The 19,970-nt window shown below is 36.3% G+C and overlaps 1 protein-coding gene and 1 long non-coding RNA gene across 3 annotated transcripts in view; one reads left to right on the top strand and one right to left on the bottom strand.

Moving 5' to 3' along the window:
* Positions 1–1,391: 1,391 nt before the first annotated feature.
* Positions 1,392–18,855, bottom strand: LOC112917464 (sulfotransferase 6B1-like). The gene is made up of 6 exons (XM_025995536.2): positions 18,352–18,855; positions 15,766–15,950; positions 12,173–12,299; positions 6,100–6,194; positions 5,764–5,950; positions 1,392–1,720 (listed from the first exon to the last, which is right to left on the bottom strand). Exons 1-6 carry the CDS (start codon positions 18,494–18,496, stop codon positions 1,602–1,604), a joined length of 858 nt encoding a protein of 285 aa, XP_025851321.1. The 5' UTR covers positions 18,497–18,855; the 3' UTR covers positions 1,392–1,601.
* Positions 14,764–19,970, top strand: part of LOC140599899 (uncharacterized) — a 49,111-nt gene continuing 43,904 nt past the window's right edge. The window contains exons 1-2 of one of the 2 annotated variants that reach the window (XR_012002926.1): positions 14,764–14,853; positions 16,965–17,011. This is a non-coding gene — a long non-coding RNA (uncharacterized lncRNA). The remainder of the gene's footprint in view (positions 14,854–16,964; positions 17,012–19,970) is intronic. The other variant, XR_012002927.1, reaches the window with a different exon arrangement.

Here is a 19,970-nt window from a genome sequence, read left to right as displayed (position 1 = left end):
TCCAAAGTTACCGACAAATCTATAATTCTATAATATCTTACAAAGTCTTTTGTCAGTTCTTTCCATCTCAATGATCATTTCAATCTCGAGAGAAGATATTATAGTCTCATGGGACTTGGAGCCTTTGCCATCAGCCATTGTGTTCTTCCCTTGCTCTCTCATCAGATCTCCTTGTCTCACTCTGATGACTTTGTCATTCTCTGTACATCTACATCAGGGGAAGTTAAGTGTGATTTTAGCTCCAACATGAAGACGAACAGTTGACCAAGATCATACCTGATTGTCTTTCTGGAATACATTTTATTTGTAACAAATATGTATATATAGGAGATTTATGAAGATCTAATACTTCCTGATATGATAAACCCAGTACAAAAGACTCCAACAGATTTGTTACCAGAAATAAGATCCACAATATGGATGAAGTTTAAGAGCAAAGTGTTTGGTTGAGTTAACTCACTCAGCTCATCCCTTTGACAGCCTTGAGTTAGATATTATGGCATAGATGTAAGCAACATGATGTAGATGTTCATAAGTGGTGTGTTGTCATTTAAGTTATAATCCTGAACTAAGGTCACTGAAATTTCATTACAATGTTTTCTAGGCTAAAGCTACAGAACTCATTACAAGAGAGAGAGAAAAATAGAGATTGAATTAATCCTGAAAATGCTACTTGGAGAAAGAATACATACTCAAAATAGTAGAAAAAAAATCATAAACACTTCAAGTAAAATAATACTTTTCAAAAGTGGAAAATAAGAAATTATATCATTTAATTCACTTTATAAAAGATAAAGAAAATACTGGAATGCCGTATCAGTGTTACCCTTAATGTGAAAGAGTATCCTTTCATTCTTCATTTTCACTAAGGTACCGGGTTGTGATCATTTGATATTATCTACTTATTAGGTGCTCCACCTTAAAGATTATGTTTGTCATTTTTTATGTCAGTGGAGACTATTTCTACACAGACACCAAAGAATGTTGAAATGAAAACATTTGTTTAGAGGTCATGATGTCCAAATAGGCAAAAAATAAATTCTTCTAAGACATTTGTTATTTTGGATGATCCCTCACTGCTTTTGTTGTACATTAATGAAGTTTATAGAACACCCATGGTAATATGCTCTCTGAAAGAAGTAACCTCTTTGCCTTATCAATATCTTAAAAGCAGATATATAATTCAGCCATTTCAAAGTTATATACTTCCTTTTGTTAATAATTCTTTGCTATCACCAAAAATATTAATAACAATCTCTCATAAATGACACTTCTGACACATTCATGAAGTGTCCATTTCTCACTTTAAGAAATATCTGCTTTTCATATTGGTGAAAAATACTTATGTATACCCCAAGTACTGCATCACATCAAATGGAAAGTGATTTTTTAAAATAAATATTTTATTTATTTATTTGAGAGAAACAGTGCAAAAGAGCGAGAATGAGTGGGGGGTGGGTGGTGCAGGGGAAGGCAGAGGGAAAGGGAGAAGCAAGCTCCCCAGAGGGACTGCTGTGGTCGTGACCTGAGCCAAAGGCAGGTGTTTAACCCTACTGAGCCACCCAGGTGCCCCTGGAAGGTAGTTTCATTCCCCATTTATATTAAGAGTTATCTTCAAAGTGTCTTGCTAGTTCACTGTGTTTCATTTTCTCTGTGAATAGTTCATCAAATACTCTCCTCTGCTTTGAAGTAAAGTAGTTTATCCAATCACCCACTGCTCCTGGAAAAAGTGGAAACATATCAGGTAAGAACCAATTTAAATATATAGCATTCACAAAAAAAAAAATCTGTCAGATTTGCAACAAAATATGAATGGTATCATTTCTTGGTGATAAGTACTAGGGGATTATTCTTTTCTTCATTTGCTTACTTGTTGCTTCTAATTTCCTCAGTAATGGTTGCATAATAATATATACAGTTTAAAAAGTTATTTCTTAAAAAGAAAAGAAGATTAAAATATATAAATGTCCTAGGTTTTATGCTAGCAGGCAAGAAATGTCTCACCTAACTTTAGTTAAACCATAGAAGTTTTTAAAAGGCCTGGGTGGTGCAGTCCGTTAAGTACCCAATTCTTGGTTTCAGGTAGGTTGAGATCTCAGGGTTCTGGGATCAAGCCCCATGTGGGGCTCCACGCTCATTGCTTGAGATTCTCTCTCCGTCTCCCTACCCCTCCTGCTTGTGCTCTCTCTCACTCTCTCTCTAAAATAAATAACTCTTTAAAAATAAAACATAAAAGCAGACAAAGGGAACATAATGATGTCACTTATTTCCCCACCTATGCACCTGTGAAGCAATAACTGTGCTGATAACATATCACAGGGCTGGGTAATTGGTCTCTCTCTCTTCCTATTTTTTTTTGATTCAAGTATAATTAATTTACAGTGTTATAGTAATTTCAGGTGTACAGTGCAATGATTCAGCAATTTTATATATTACTCAGTGCTCATGATGATAAGTGTACTCTTAATCCCTTCACCTATTTCACCTTAATTGGTCTTACTTTAGGGAGATTAATTTTACAATATTGATAACAGAGAGTTGGAAATACCATTGCCAAGTTACTTGCATGATGTCCTCCCCTCCCCTCACCTCCAGTTACACACCATCTTTCCATATTAGCACTTCTATATCTATAGTGAAAGTTGTGGGGGGCAGAATAAGACTGCTTGGATCCAAATCTTGACTCTACCAGCAACTAGTTGCATGATGTTGGACAAGTTATTCAGGTGCTTGGCATCTTAGTAAAATGTAAACAATATGAATATCACCCTCAAGAGCCTATTGTCAAGTTTAAGATAAATCTAGTAACGTGCCTGGCACATTGTAAGCTCAGTAGGTTCCAGCTATTCTCACTCAATAGTTTTCATGATTCCATAGTAAACCCCTGCATGAATGTGATTTAATACATTTAACAGTTTCTGGTTAGAGGCCAATTAAGTGCATTTAAGGTTTTCAATGTTATGAGCAATATTGCAGCACGCATCCTATCTCTACATCTTTCCACAGCCCTAAGAAATTAATAGGTTCCTCAGTAATTTCCCCCCTAAATTTTAGTATATAGGGACCCTTAGGCTTCTGAAACTTATGTGGACTACTCTGTATCCTTGCCTGTCACCTTATCTCCATGTCCACCATTGTCAGTTTCTAGAATATCAGCTCCCAACTGCAGGCATAAATTCTCCTCCATAAAGTGAGGGATATGTCTTGCACCAAGGAGTCTGCATCATTGACTTCTGTAGTTCATTTGAAATGATTATTTTCAGAGGATGGATCCCAACCCCACTCCCCCAGCCAATAGAAGGAATAAAGTGAATAACCCATCCTTGTGTTTAATTCTTCATATAGTCCAAATTTAACAATAGGCACTCATTGTGACTAGTATCAGTGAGGATGTTTTCACTGTTGACTTTCTGTGTTTTGTCAGATCCTATACAAAGAAACTACTTTAAGATAGAATTTAAATTCATTAGAATTAATGTTATTAGCTAAGATTAAATTATATTGATATGGTTTCATTTGGGAATATTTGCTAGTGTCACTTGTATGGCAGGCCAAAGACTACCTCTCTTCTCTTTAGAGTAAAATTTCTCAAGTTGGTAGGATAAGATGGGTGGAAACTGAGGATTTTGCTAATCATATGTCAAAGGACAGTGATAAAAGATATCAAGAGTATCACTGGATTCCACGAAGCATCAGAACTTTCTCATCTCTCATCATTCTCTTGACCATAATCCCTCCCAATCTCTGTTTCTCATCTCTTTGCTTGTTTCACCTCTCTTCATGCATCCTTTCCTAAATCCTTTCTGTCTTCCCTTTATCTTCTCTCTCCCACTCATCCTAATCTTTTTCTTGACCCTCCCATGTCATCTGGTTCTTGTCCTCCATTTTCGAACTTCTTGGAAGAGGGGTCCTTATTTGCTGCTTCCCTTCTTTCTCTATCTCATCTCTTCAATCCCTGCATTCTGCCTCCCATCGCCACCACTATGGAAACCACCATCAGAATTCATGAATGATACAGGGCCATGTCTGACCCCTGCTTTCTTTGTAATTCTGGTAGTTTCATTTTTTGGCTCATCTCAGCTGTTTCACTCCCATTGATGTTAGCATCTCTTGGGTTTCCCCTTCTAATCCTTTCTCCACTAGCCCTTCCCACTCATCCTGAATAATTTTGCCTCATTCCATAAACTGCCAATAGCTCCTAAATTGACTTCTGAGCTGAGTTCCACTCAACAGTGGCTCCCTGATAAGGCCCAAGTTCTGACCCTCAATGTTTCATACCTGGACTATTACAATGACCTCTTACTGGACTTTCTGCCTCTGGTGTCACCCTCTTCTAAACAACTTTCCACCCTGCTCTATTATTTTCAGGTCCCTTCTTAAAGCAGCAAATAGACCAGGGGGAGAAAAAGACCCCCTCATAACATGCATCAGAACTTTTGTTCTCTGGCCCCAATTTTTATCTCCCTGATTCTGCTCCATGCATCATATACCCTCTAGCACAGGAGACTATCTGCTTTTTCTAAAAAAAAAGCACAGTCCAATTCCCTGGTGGTTTTGAGCTTTTCTTCTTGCTGTTAGCTGTTGCTGGAATGTATTTCTTCCCTTTCATATTCCTGGTAAGATCTTGCTCATGCTTGCAATCCCAGATCCTATGTCATCTCCTCACCACCTACTTTGCTATGAAAAAATTCTCTCTCCCATATTCATGTTACTGTTCACATTTGCTTATACTATTAGCACAGTTATTATCACCTACTACTGTTTACATTGTGATCTTCTGAGGGACAAGACTATTTTATTCAATTTTTGAATCTTAGTTCTTAGAAAAGAGTTTATTAGTAAATATTTGCTGAATTGAGTTCTTCCTCTCTCCCAGGCCTGGTTTTGCAACTATGAGAAAATAAAAAATGAACCACCAAAAAAGACAAAGTAATTTGCAAAGTTAAGGCACTATCTGATCCATATGAGTTAGTGAATAGTTGCTTTGGGAAGAATTATATTCAGATAAGCCAAAAAATGGAAACAAAGGTGTGTTTTCTAGTAAGATACCTGAGTATCTAAATGCAGAAAATCTTGTTATTATAAGTTCTGTAAGATCCAGGGAGGATCTGGACTAAAACTCACATGGATTTCAACACAATTCCATATCTGGATGTGCTCAAACTGGTTCTAAGTTAAATGTTAGGAAGTAGTGGATTTTTTTCCTTCTCTCTGGGTTTTCATGTAGAAGAAAGTCCTGAGATAACACTTCTAGCTACTCTGTCTACCCCTAACTTCTGCGGGGACAGTTATTTGATCAGTTTACGAAAGTGCACTGTCCACACTCATCAGCTCCCTTCTCTCTTCTGAAGAAAACACGTGTCATGTACTGCTCTTCACCATGCTCTATGGGGGCTGTCTCAATGCAGGGACAGGACTGCATTTGGTTGTGTCTAAGCAAGCACATTTGCAAAATTTAGGATAAGTTATTAGCAAACATTCTAGGCTGCAGACCTGAGGCCCATTCTTCAAGGAGCTTTATAATTTCCATCTATCTGTTTGACACCTGTCTTTCCCTCAGTTGGTTCCTATCTGGGCATGGACATCTCAATGTCTGGAAATAATGCAATTTAAGAAATTTGTTTAGTTAAATATTCACTGAGGGATGACAATAAGCGATCCATTGTGCAAGAGAGGGTGCCCGATGGTGAAATTTAAATGGTAAAATGGAACTACTTCCAAATATAAGCCCTAGGCAAAGTACCACATCCCATTCTGACTTACCTTTCCGAAATACCAGGTTCCTATTGGATGTGAGGGCACAGATGGTATGATTTGGATCACAGTTTTCTTTGGCCGCATTATTTTTCATTTCACTGAATGACGTCTTCTGAGCAATCTTATTAATTTCACTGTCATTCACATTTATACCGAGGAAAGTAGTTATTTTCTTTATGCTTTTAGAAGGATCCTGAGCAGCAAGAAAAGTTATTCTTTAAAAGTGTAATTCACCAAAACACCAAATTCATTTTCTCAACCCTGAAAATAGAATTTATTGATTTCCTGTTTAAACTTAATTTTACTTAAATTTTGATTGTTGAAATGTTAGAAAGGACTTACTTTCTTCATTTCTTCATAGAATATAATTAGAATGTTTTTATCATTTTTGTGTTCTTCCCAGCTTAAAACATGATCAAACCAGGATCCATATACAACTAGAAGGAAAAATGAATTGTGTTAATATTCAAGATCATGGCTTGGCATCCCAAGGTTCTTCCTACTTCAACAAAGTAGGCAAAGTAAGGCACACATGTATTAGACTCTAGAATGAAAAAGTTTTACATAAGAATTGTTGAATCACACACACACAAAAAAAAGAATTGTTGAATCACTGAAGTGTACACCTGAAACTAATATAACACTGTAAATTAATTATACCGGGTTTAAAATTTAAAAAAAAGAAAAGAAAATGTTAATTACATATGTTAATACCTGTCTTCTACAGTAACAATGTGTCATTCATTATCTATGAAGGAACTTATAATTAGGTTTAATAAAATTCAATAATTAAAAATTAAATAAGATCTTAAAATATTTAAATAAAAGAGTTTTCCTTAGAAGAGCTCAGTTTTAAAACACTACTGTTTTGGGACTCCTAGGTAGTTCAGTGATTGAGCTTCTGCCTTCAGCCCAGGACGTGATCCCAGGGTTTGAGGATTGAGTCCCACATCAGGCTCCCCTCAGAGAGCCTGCTTCTCCCTCTGTTTATGTCTCTTCTTCTCTCTGTGTGCCTCTCATGAATAAATAAAGAAAATCTTTAAAAATGAAATAAAATAAAATAAAATAAAATGAAACACTACTGTTTCTAAATACAGTATTGTGAAATGAAATTGGATGGCTATATCTCTTAATAAGGCTGTGTTGTTTTCTCTTTGGTAAGTATCTTTTTATCATCATCAGAAGTGACAGTAGAAATACAGTAGAAATACAGAGATACCCATTTTCTCAATAATTATGTTCTGCTAACTACTTTGGATCTAGGGGAGAAATAGAGAAACATTGAGAATTTATTATTTTCTTCCTTCAAAGTGACACGCTTTTTATAAGTTCTTAGCAGAAAAAGTTTATAAACTTCCTCAAAAAGGGGTGGGGTAAGAAAAGTGAAAAGAATTCTATTTATTCATCTTAGTTCAAGGCTGAAAAATACAGAGTTAGGGCTTTACCAGTAGTTGATATTATCTCTTTATTGTTTTGTTAATTTGACAGACCTCAAAAATCTCTGGGGCTTAAAAGTAAAATATCATCATGCAAAACAAATTATCAACAGTGATGATAAAAAACAAAAAGTGAGCAACTTCTTGTATGACAGAAAGTTGACTAGCTTGACAATCTAAAACATCAAACATAGTAATTTAAAATGCTACATATACATCTTTCCATGGACCCCTATTATCCACAGATCTAATACTAGCTAATGTCCAAATTATAAAAGAGCTCCTCTGCTCGCAATTTTCTGAAGATCTGCTATTGATTCATTTAATAAGCATTTATGAAGCCATTAGTGTTTGCCAGGCATTGTGTCATATAAATTTTGAACATTAAAGTTTTGAATAAATTGATGTATCATTAACTCCTAACTAACTGCAATTTCTCACAGCATCAGCTCCTAAGGAAGTAAAGGGCAAGAAAATAACCATGATGCATTTGTAAAACTAGGACGTCGAGCACTGCAATGGTATCATCACAGAGCCTGGTTTTCTAACCTGTGGACCCAGAGGGCTGTATCATTAAGAACGGGTGTTTGAAAGGGCTGACACATCTTTGGTTACCAACATTCTCACTGCCAGTTCAGTGACTTACATAGATACTTTATCTTAGAATGACCTAAGTACCCTATCAGTGATAGGGAGTTTACCTTCTAAGAACAGGCCAGTCTTTTCCCAGGAACAAACACCTGGTGGGATTTTCTCTCTTAGGAATTTATCGAGTGAACAAGTCTCTGTTACTTCAGACTATGCTCCCAGTCTCCACCTGTATTACCACCTCCCCTCGGCAGAGGCAGCTCAGCCCAGCCCTGGTGGGTGATATCACCACCCAGAGATGCTGATGCAATGGAAGCCCTCAGGACTGTCAGGGAGCCCAGGCTTCTGTGACTGCAAGGCTGGGTGTGGAAAGAGGCCACATGTCACAGTGTTTCAGCTGGTAGTTAGCTGTAATGGACTTGGCCCACGATGGTCTTTCAGGAGGAAATGCATGCCTACATACCCCAAATGGCTTTAGGAATAATCTTTTCGGTGATAGCCTGATTATCATTTGAGAGCCAGCTATTCTCTTATTAACTAATTAATTTACATTCCATCTTGTTCCAAAAAGACGAAAGAATGTAAAGAAATTGGCTGCCTGTCTCTTCCTTACCAATATACAGAATAGCACTTTGGGTTAATTTTTTAATCAGAATCCTCATTGTCTAGACCTATGGTTTTAAAGAAAGTATAGCTTCCAAAACAGAGACTTCAAATATTTCTTTTATGGGAAAGGCTTTTCTCTGCATCCTTCACTTAAGGACAGAATTTTCTATCACCTCCTGTCCTAAACAGATGCCTGGATGGCCCTCCTTTGTTATCCAGAATTACTTGTTCCCGTAACATACCCCCCCCCCCCAAACAGAAGTCACTCTTTCTCAACCAACCCATGCATTTTAGGCATGGATTATGCAGCGGCAGTCTCACCACTTCCTATCAACTTGCAGAACCCCTCCCTCTTAGATAATAATCCAGGCTCCTTTAAGACTTGTGTTCTTTGAATATCACTCTTCCTAGCCTTATCTGGGTCAGAAATGGACTTTCTGATCTGCCCCCTGCAGTCACAGAAGACTGGTTTTAGACCACAACGCCCTGGGGACAGGGCAAGTCTTGCCACCAACACTTTGAGGGACAGCTTCTGCAAATACCCCATGGACCATTTGTGTCCTTTTTAATCTTCATTTTCCTTCCCCTTGTTCATCTCCTCAACCGTTTTCTGGCCCAAACTTTCAACTTCCTTGCTCCCCCACTGTTTATTTCAACAACACCTGAAAAACACTCTGTATTGAATCAGAACACTTAACCTTCTTTTCTTCCTGCCCATTGCTGCTGAGTTCTGCTGAAGGAATTTAGACGTCTGTATTGACACCACTGCAAATCCATTTTTCTAGCCTCAAGTATCCCAAGGTTGCCTGGCAAACCTATTTGTCCTGCACTGACACACTCTTCTATTCTCCACATCAACTATTTCAAACTTCCCACACTTTCTGCAAACCCTCTGCCCTGTTCTGATCCAGTTACAAAGAACATTTTAATTTCTAGTTTCTAGAAAGCACTCTGATGATAGATGACTGTGCACAAATTCTCCAAGATGAAGTGCCTAGAAAATATGGAGTTCTCATATAAGACTGGAGAGGAGGCTAACAGAGAAAAAAGTATGACACTAAGATATTCATTTCATTGAGATATTAATCTGTCAAGATGTTGCCAGAACACAGCTTACTGTTTTATTTGAAAACTTAAAATGTATTTGGAAGCTGTCTGAAAGGTAAATTAAATGATAAGATGAATGTGTAGCTATCTATGTCTTTATGGTACTGTCTTCTCATATAATGTGTATATATTTATGGTTTGGAAAAAGACATATATATATATATTTTACAGTTTAGAGGATATCATGATGCCTCAGTTGTAAAATAATGTTTCTAGATAAATGCCTGCTTGTAAAATTTCTGCCCTAAAATGAAACTATACATCCAATAGAGTGAGTAGATTTCTATAGTCAATTTTTAGTCGTAACTTCATTTGAACACCTAAGTAATCCTACAAAATCCAAACCTCAGAATGATCAAGCAATTTGTCCACAGTCACACAGGGAATAAGTTTTAGTCAAGACTTGACTCCTGTTCTTCTAGCTCCATAGTCTGTTTTTCTACTATATCATGTTGTCATTGGCAAGAGAAAGTATCCTATCCTCAAAAAATCCACTGAAGAACATGCCTGAAATAGAGTCACATATATTTAACAGGAGAACAGACAACTTCATTTTATAAATACCATGAATGCCGTTCCCACTTAAGTAAATTTTAAAAAGTTTTAGCAATTCACTGACTACTCTTACTGTGGACAGGGCTTGGCCAGGCTAGATTACCTGATTGTATAATACACAGCAGATCATTTTACAATTAAAAATCTATTAACATACCTAAGAAAGTATAAAAGAATCATCTGGAGCATTTTTTCCAACTGACTGCCTTTCCCAGATGTTCTGCTATGACATCAGATAATGTAGTGGTAGCAAAGGTAAATGCCCTATGACAAAGCTAGTTTGCTTCCCTGCATATGGACTGAGTTGCCCTTTCTGTGGATACATTCATAGAGAAATAATCTCCAGAAGAAGAGCACTAACAGGCCTACTTTACTCTGCCCTAGTCAGACCATACCCAGAAGATGTTTTTTTGTCTTCTGGGCACTGCAAAACCATAGAGATGTAGCCAAATTAGAGCTCATGCAGCAGTGAGAGGGGTAGTGAACCCCAGTGTATAATAATTGGAGACAAACGTGGCTTTTCTTTTCCTGAGGAAAAGCAGACTCAAGATCTGGGTGTTTTTTTTTTTTAATAAATTATGTATCTAAACTCTGTTCATTCCAAAAATGGAATTGAGGCAGAGTGAGGCATGCTAACTATCTCCAAATATTTAGAAGGCTATTGTGTAGAGGAGGAATTCATGATCAGAGGACCAGTTTTCTTGTTGGATGAGTTATGCCACAGTGGTAACAGCAAAGATTTGGGAGCTGACACCTGAATTTAAACTGTGGCTCCTTACGAGTGATGCATCTGGACAAGTTATTTGGCCTCCCAACATCTGCATTTTCCTCACCTGTAAAATAAGGATAACATCTAGCTCGTGTGTTCTAGTAAGGATGATAGGAGATTGTGTCTGCCTAGCACTTAGCTAAGTGTCTACATTACATAGTAAGATTTTTTTTTTTAGCATCTGAGCAGTACCAAGATGGAATATGTCATTTGGGGGCAGGAGCTGGGGGTGTGAACCTGTTGTCAAAGTTAAGGAGTTCAAGTTTAGCCTGTACAACTCTTGGCAAAGGTGATTCAAACATCAGGTGGGTGTTTTAACCTGATGATCTTTAATAGACATGTCATTCCTGAAATTTTATGACTCTACTAAATGCTTGCAAAAAAGGAGAGGAAATATTGTGAGCATAGTATATTATCCCATAGGGAATAAGTCAAAAGAAAGTGTTAAACTTTGTTGCTAGCAAGTTCTCAACATCCTCATGTTAAAGTTATACTTGCTGTGGCCTCTCTGAAATTAACAAGTAAAAGCTTAATAATTTACAAGTGAAATAGCGCAACTAATAATTAAGCAGATTTACCTTTAAACCCAGTGAGAGATAAGATCCTGTGGGTACACAATGTTTCTAAATCATGCCTCTTCTAAATTCTGCATTGTCTTGGTTTATTATTTTTGTTTAATGAAAGCTTAGGAACTCAGGCTTTTTGGGTTTTGTTTTTAAGTGTTTAAGTTCTTCAGATACCAGTGATTTAGAGAAAAAGTAATAAATTCAAAGGCCATGCACGGTTAAGCAGGATCAATATCCGTTGCACAGCTCAATCAAATGATATATCATTTTAGTATTTTCAGGAAAAATTGCTTTTTGTTCATCTTTATAAGCCAAGTGTCAAGATGGCTAATTCCTTCATTTGTTTTGTTTGGGGATTTTTTTTTTCCTCTTTGGGATGTGGAGGGAGAATTTTGTTTTATTTGTATGTGTATCATTTGTTGGTGTTTTCCATCTAGGTATATTTAAGATATGTTTTGGGCTGCCCGTGCAGGTTTCAACTGTATCTTGCTATACTCCAATCAATGCATAATTATTTCACTGACAAGACTAATGGCATATATATATAAAAAAAAGTGATGCCTGATTGGAATTAATTTTTGTTTTAAAAACATTGCAACCAACTCAATAAGTAATTGCAAATCCATACTACCCACAGGTGATAAGAAAGTCTATGAAAGTGAGAAAAAATGGCTTAGAAGTAAAAGAATAATCTATGCAAATGTGTTTCTGAAAGTAGGCTGTTAGGATCCAGTTAAACTTTTGGAAAATGCTTTCAAATGATGAATAGAAATCATTGTTATATTTACCATCTCCTCTTAGGAAAAGATCAAAAAATGAAGCCCAGGTTTCAATGCCAGGGAGATTCGGGTTATCTCTGTAGTAGTGGAATAAAGAAACGGCCGTATCTTTTGGATTCCTAATGATGTAGATAATCTGTTTAAAAAAAAATCAGTTTATTTTTAGATGGAAACAGCCCCCACACAGAATGTTTCCTTAAAAAAGCAACTGGACTTACCTATGCAAGCAGTGATTTGTTGTTGGCAGCTTATGCTGATTATTGAGCACAGACTCAGGACAGTGATTCTCTAATGCTAATGTGCAAATGAGTTGTCCAAGAATCTTGCTAAAATGCAGATTCTGATTCGGGGGTCCAGGATGAGACCTGGCATAATCTGCATTTTTAATCAGCTCCTGGCTGGTGTTAGTGCTACTAGTCCACTGACCACACTTTTTCAATTTATGTGCTAACTGTGGTCCTATCTTTTCAGTGGTAGACACAAGAAACCCTCTATTCTTTTGTTGGATGTGAGCACTTTTTTAATATAAAAAAATTTTAACATGATACAATTTAAATAATTTTAATGTTATAAAACATGATTTAAATACACTATGGGGCATCTGGGTGGCTCAGGGGTTGAGCATCTGCCTTTGGCTCAGGTCGTGATCCTGGAATCCTGGGATCAAGTCCTGCATCGGGCTCCCCATGGGGAACCTGCTTCTCCTTCTACCTGTGTCTCTGCCTCTCTCTCTGTGTCTCATGAATAAATCCATAAAATCTTTTTAAAAAATAAAATAAATGAATACACTAAGATTTCTTTTAAATTGTCTATTCTTATTTATAGGAAGAATGATGTTTTGGCATTTCATTTTCTCCAGTTTAATCCCCACAGAGTAGGGAATCTGAGCCACCCTCCTAATTAACACAAACACTGCCATTGCAATCTGATCCAATTCAATAAATTTTTGTTTAGTACCTACCAGAAACCCAGCAGAGCGGCATGTCCTAGGTCTAAGACATATGTGCAAGACAGAAATGTTACCCGCTCTCTCAAAATGGTCAGGTAAGAGAATGCAGTGTCATGAAGGTTGTAACTGGGGAGGTACAGAGTACATGCAGTCCGAACATATAAAAAACCTCCGGAAAACAGTGAGAGATGCTGAGTGTAGTAGGACTATCTTCGATCATGGTCAATGTTGCATGAGTACTAGATGTTCCACTTACTCTTAAATCGATATTCAGGTGGACGCATACTACGTAGGTAAGAAAGCGCTTATTGAGTCATGTTTAATACGTAACTATCTTTCTGTACTGTGTTCATAGTCCACCTGGTCCTCCCCACTTGAGAGGTGTAAAGGCCACTGTGCAGAGAACTGAAGAGCCAGCTCTCTCCCCGGCTCTGCCCCCATTAGCCTTTCTTCATCTCCAGAGAGAATTGTGGAGTAACTCAACATTTCACGCTCTCTCTAACTGCTCTCTGCATCCTGAGCAGATTCACAGGACCCCAAGGCTCTGAAAATCCTTTAAAAATCCACTCACTGTCTTAATAAAAAGGGATAAAGTAGCAGATTTTTAAGCCTTAGCCATGAAGTTGGAGTTTTTTGTCTGTTCATTCGGGAGAGAGGAGTGTCCTAGGGCCTTTGGAGAATACCCAAAGCTACATGTCAGTATTATCCAGTGGGAAAGACAATGCAAACTAGTAACACAGATACAAACTATTAGTACAATATATACTAATTAAGACAATACAAACTATTAACACAGTATATACTAATATTGAGCCATTAAGTGGTACATCTGAAACGAATACAATGTTTTATGTCAATTATACACAATAAACACACACATACAATACTCTAAGAAATCTGAGGGGTGGTTGAAAGATATGCAGAGAAAGCAGAATAGTACTCTGAGAAAAAACCTAAATATTAACTAAGTATCATGAAATGAGCTAAAAACATAAATTTCATGTAAGAGAGTTTGGAAACCATAAAAAGGAGGTGGGGGGGACAAAGATTAGGAAATAGACATAGGAGGCTAAGTAGGGTCGAGGGAAAGATCACAAGAGGAACTGACTATCTGCCAGGCCTGCTGGAGCAGGGAAGGTTCCAGTAGCCCCTAAGCTCTGAGGGCTAGGCAGGAAGCAATTGAAGACAGGTCACCATCTGGGGAAACCAGGTACAACCAGAGTTTCACTCCCCATCAGGGTTGTACCTTAAGGCTCCATCTTTACTGTGGCAGTTTTAAGAAGCAACCTAACCTTTCAGAGCTTGAGTTTCTTTGCTTATGAAAGGAAAACCATCTACTCTTGTCTTTGTTGTCATATGTTTATAAAACACAGCATAACTTCCGACAGCCGTTTGTTATCAGTGTTGTTGCGTGGCCCTGAGTAAGGGTTATTGAGCTTACCAGACTCCTTTTATCCCCAAATCTCTCCTCTCTCTCTCTCTCTCTCTCTTTGAGTTTATTTGAAATAAAAAGACTCAGTTAAGTGAAATCCAGTTAGTTTATGCTAATCAAGTTAGTATGACTTCATCTCTTCTGTCTGGTAGATTTGCTGGGGGTAAAGGTAACACTCTAGGACATTTGTCTCTGGTTGATTGTGTTTACTTTCGTTTGGGAAGAGGACTAGATGGTGTGCATGGAGACCTTGTGGTTCTAGAGTTACAATCATAGGAAGATCTGCTTTGATTTATGCACACTTGACTGGTAGGTTACTTTTGTTTTTACTTTTAGACTACGGCTAACACTATTTAAACAGGATTCATTACTGGAAACTTGCTACAGTGGACACATGTATCTTGCTTTTGCTTTTCAAATATACACATTTTCTCATCAAAACAGAATTTTGGAATGCTCCTACACAGGTATCTGTAAAGAAAATAAAATCCAACCCTCATGCCATACCATAGCAAACCACTCGTTATGTTGATACATTTACATTTAGGCTTTTTTTTTTTAATGCATGTGTATGTGTATTTTAAATAATTGAGATTATCAAGTATATATGGATTGAAAACATGCTTTCTCCGTAACCTTATTCCATAAACATTTTTCCATGAGAACATAAATTTGAGTAAGAAACATATGAAAATATTCTTTTACATTATGATTAACTTTTAAAATAATAATAATGTGTGCACTTAAAAAGAGCCTGAGTTATATATTCTTTCATGTCTTATACACAATTTATTTTTTATTCTTTTCCTATATAATCCCTTGCAAAAAGGATAGATAAAATAATATTAAGGCAACTTTTCTTTCCCTTGACATCAATATTTAAAGCAAAAGGCAAAAACCAGATTCACAGACTAGAATAAGACATTGTCTAGTGTAATTATGGGTGACAGCCAATGTTGCATTCATATTTCTTTCATTACTAAAAGATTATTAAATCGTTTTTATGTGCTAGATACTGAGGCACCTATATATTCATTATCTTATTTAATCTTTGCCACATTATATGCAATGGATACTGTTGTTTCTGTGTCAAATGAGGAAACCAAGGCTCAGAGAACATTAGCAATTTTCCAAGGTCACACAGCTTGAGAGTGGCAGAGCGAGAACCCAAGCCCAGTTTTCTGATCCTCCCAAATCTTTGTTCTTAACCACTGAACTCACCTTGCATTGCTTTTGTTTAATATTCACTGGTAGCATGTTGTAGCTCAAATGTGTGGGAATAACTCTTCTCTTAGAGTTCATTTTTAGCTCGTCAAATTTGGAAATGTCTCCCAACTCAATGGGAGATGTAAGACTCATTCGAGCATTGGGAATGTTCCCAATGACCTCTGCAATCCAGTGAGTGCCTTGACACAAAAATGAGACAAAAAGCATTTTTTAAATTAAGTGAAACTCTTAAAAAATAAGTAAATTAAAGTCTTAATGACATAAATATAGAAAATTAGCATGAGTTTATAATAGCAAGGAATGCATTAATTTTGTTATAAATAGTTATTATTACCTCTTGACACCCATTGAAACCAGAGACACCAGTTGAAATGCTTGAGACGTTAATTCTTTTTACAGGAAGAATCACACTTGAAAGATCTTGAAGAGACTGAGCACCGTCTATGCTATTTCCTCAGCTTGAAATAGTCTGTGCTACAACTCACCTCTAGCACCTTCTCTAATACACAGATCTTTCCATACGCAGTTCGCACTGGTCCTGCAAACTCATGCATCTTGCTCTTTTATACACTATGCTCTGAGTTCCCACTCCCCTGGCATAATTGTTTACCCTTTCTGTCCATCCCAAGTAGCACACGCCAGAGCATAGTTGCCACTGCTTATATTTGTGTTTCCATTTCCCCCTGGAAGATAGACACTGGCTCTTAATTTGGTTTGTGTGCCAATACAGAGTTGTACAAGCAAAGCATTTGAACAGTGAACAAATGCTATATTCAGACATCATAAGGATATAATCTTCTGCTACCATGAAGTCTGGAAGGAGTATCACTTTATGTTTACATAAAGCAAACTCCAATGTTGTAGACAATAGAGAACTGGAACAGGAAAGTAGAAGTTTAGATGGGGAGGATGCTTTGCTGATTTGAAAGCAATGTTCCTAAAAAGTTTAAATCAGGCCAACTTTCCTTTTATCTCATTGTAATTCCAATTCTAAATTTGTTACAATATTAACTAATTTATAGTTAAAGAAATATTTAAACAGTGCTCCCATTTGCATGATATGTTTTAAATTTAAGACTATTTTAGATTATAATGTTAATAAGTCAAATATTTATAACATTCGTATAAACATGACTAATATAGTAATGACATTCTTATTATTCTCACAAATCTATTGCTTTATTCTGGTGAAGAAGAGAGAATACCGTTTTGGGCTGTATTCAGGGGACTTCTGGAGCTGGTGAGTGATATCAAAGGCATCAGAATGTAGAGTGGAAGCTTTATATAGGGTTGTTTACATATATGGTTATAAACTAGCCACCTGCTCAAAGAACCTTAAAAATATAAACCACTTTCTAAACTAACATATCAACCTAGGGTAAGGTATAGTCATTCAAAAAGTGACCTATTACATAGAACACTGAGGTATTCTGGAAGCTATCATTTAATTTCCATTTGCAACACTATTTTCCAATAAAAGAACTACATATATGATTTATACTTTAAAAAAAAGCTGGAAGTTCTGGCCCTATGTGAACTCTGTGTCTTCTGCTGGGGAAGGCCTCTTGGGCCTGACTGATAATCAGATAAGAGAAGCAAAATGCAACCATGATTTGAAGGGGCTAAGCTCTTAGTTGCTAAACCCTGCTAGCAGGCATATGCCCATTCACACAGGTCCCCTCTTCTGGAAATCGCAGCAGGTCATTAGATATTATATAATCTGTCCATTTCTCAAAATTAAAAATAATACATAATTAATTTAGATTATCCCTAGGATGACAGTATTCATAATGGTCCTTTCATGGGTATGTAACTATATGTGGAAATAAACTTTGGCTAAGAAGGCATAAAATTGAACACTGAGGGGAGCCTGGGTGGCTCAGTCGCTTAAGCGTCTGCCTACAGCTCAGGTCATGATCTCAAGATTTTGGGATCAAGCCCCACTCAGAGCTTTGTAACAAGCTCTGCATCAGTGGGTTGTTTGCCTCTCCCTCTCCTGCTACCTTTCCCTCTCCTACTGCCTCTCCCCCTCTGCCTCTCTCTCTTTCTCAAATCACTTGGTACTAAAAATACTATGGTATTTTTATTACCCCAGGAAAAAAATTATTCATTTATAAATCAATCATTAAGTATGAAATGAACATATACTGTTTATCACCATGCCTGGAACAAGTATGAAGAGAACTTTACAATGTTACAGATATTATGCTTATTATATATACCATGTATATATACTTATTATATATGCTATTATATATATATGTATACTTTAATGAATAAATGAGAAACAAGACTATAATAAAAGCTCTAAATCCTCCAGTTGAATTTTCTCAAAACACAGTTTTCAGCTCTCTAATGTCAAACATTTTCATTAAAATAAGCATTTAGTATACTTAAATTTCCTATTGATAATGATTCTAAAAAATAAATGTTTTGTAAATATTGTTATAGTTCTATATAGTAGTATATTATTATACTATCATATTCATAATTAGTAGTATATTATACTTCTTATTTCTTATATTTCATGCATTTTAAAATGTACTTATACACTTAAAAATATATTAAAATAAACATTACCAGATTTTGGGTAGGACACCAAAAATACATCATCTTCTCTTGCACTGAAAAAATCCAGGGAGTTTAGAAGTTCTTCTGAAGACATAGTAGAAAAGAGAATCCCCTTGAATTTATGAAGAACACTTGACTGGTTCTGGAATGACATCTTTCATCAAATGAATCAAAAAGTATTTACTAAACACTAACTTTACACAAGGAACAGAACAAGTAACGTCCTTGATGTTAATTCTAGCTCACTCAGTGGCAGAATGATCTTAGAATTACTGAGCTAGTTAGAGGTATATTTATATGTATACATATATATATACACACATACATACATATATACGTTTTGCAATTCTTCACGAGAGTAATTTTTAAACCAGAACTAAGCCAAAGTCTACTGTAAAAATGATGTCACCTGGATTTTCTTGATAACATGTTGCAAAATATTTCCTTCAACTTGATATTCAAAGAGTTTACATACAAGGCTATCAAGCCATCACAATGTAATTGTTATATGAACGGACTAGAGTAATCAAATCCTTTGGCCTTAATAAGAAAATAATTAGTGGCTCTAAGGAATTATGTAACTGTGGAAAGGACTACAGAAGTTGAACTTCTTGTTAATATTAACACATAGTAGAGAAAGTAGCTAATCAGTATTGCATTGCAGGAAGGGAGAGAATATAGTGAGAAAATATAAATTTTTCATAGAATTGGCAGATAAATCGGTGACTAAAGATAAACTTCATGGGAAATACTTTAAGAATGATAACATGGCTGCCAGGGTGGCTCAGTCTGCTTTTGGCTCAGGTCATGATCTCAGGGTTCTGGAATCAAACCCCACATCAGGGTCCTTGCTCTCTGCTCACAGGGATCTTGTTTCTCCCTCTCCTCCCTGCTCATGCGCCCTCTCACTATCTCTCTCTCTCTCTCTCAAAAATAAATAATAAATAAATAAATAAATAAATAAATAAAGTCTTAAACAAAAAGAAAGAAAGATAACATAGGAACCAGGATACACAAGCCAGAAAAGAGATATCTTGAGCTTTGATGTATATGGGAAGTTCGTGATTGAATTAAACAAATTTTGTCTGAGTCATTCTTTGCTTTACTCACTAATATCGTCCTATCCTGGATTCAAGGATAGGATATGTTGGATATGGCAACAAAGTGCCCAATAACTTCAATGAACCACAGTTTAGTGTTTTTGTTTGCTTGTCTGACCATCAAAAAAAAATGTACATCAACAAGGAAATGATCAATGTGTTAATTGAGCATAAAAAAGTATAGGTCTACTGTGAAAGAAATAATTGAAGAAGAAAGATATTCATGATAGTGGCAGAAATAAAATACAGAATAATTGTACACATAGGAAATCCTAAAGAATCTATCATTAGGATAAACATGTAAATTGGGCATGGTTGCTGCATTATGAAAACAAATTGTATTTCTACATTCTAGCAAAATCAACTGAAAAATAAAAATTTAAAAACACTACTATTTATAATAATAAGAAAAACAATGAAATCTCTAGAAATAAATCTAATAAAAGGTGTGCAAGGCATTAAAAGCCACAAAGTATTACTGAGACTAGTTAAAGAAGACGTAAGTAAATGGAGAAATATACCATGTCC

Source organism: Vulpes vulpes, chromosome 8, assembly GCF_048418805.1.
Source record: "Vulpes vulpes isolate BD-2025 chromosome 8, VulVul3, whole genome shotgun sequence".
NCBI lineage: Eukaryota > Metazoa > Chordata > Mammalia > Carnivora > Canidae > Vulpes > Vulpes vulpes.
Note: the sequence above shows the minus strand (reverse complement) of the source record. Positions and strands in the feature narration are given on the sequence as shown.

What these genes read in the sequence shown, in the direction of transcription:
- LOC112917464 (XM_025995536.2), bottom strand. Translation starts at nt 18,496, where the DNA reads ATGTCATTCCAGAACCAGTCAAGTGTTCTTCATAAATTCAAGGGGATT. An exon ending in TCTTTTCCTAAGAGGAGATG is followed by an intron (nt 6,195 to 12,172) that starts GTAAATATAACA and finishes TTTTCCTTCTAG; the next exon opens with TTGTATATGGATCCTGGTTT. An exon ending in GAACCTGGTATTTCGGAAAG is followed by an intron (nt 1,721 to 5,763) that starts GTAAGTCAGAAT and finishes CACTTTTTCCAG; the next exon opens with GAGCAGTGGGTGATTGGATA.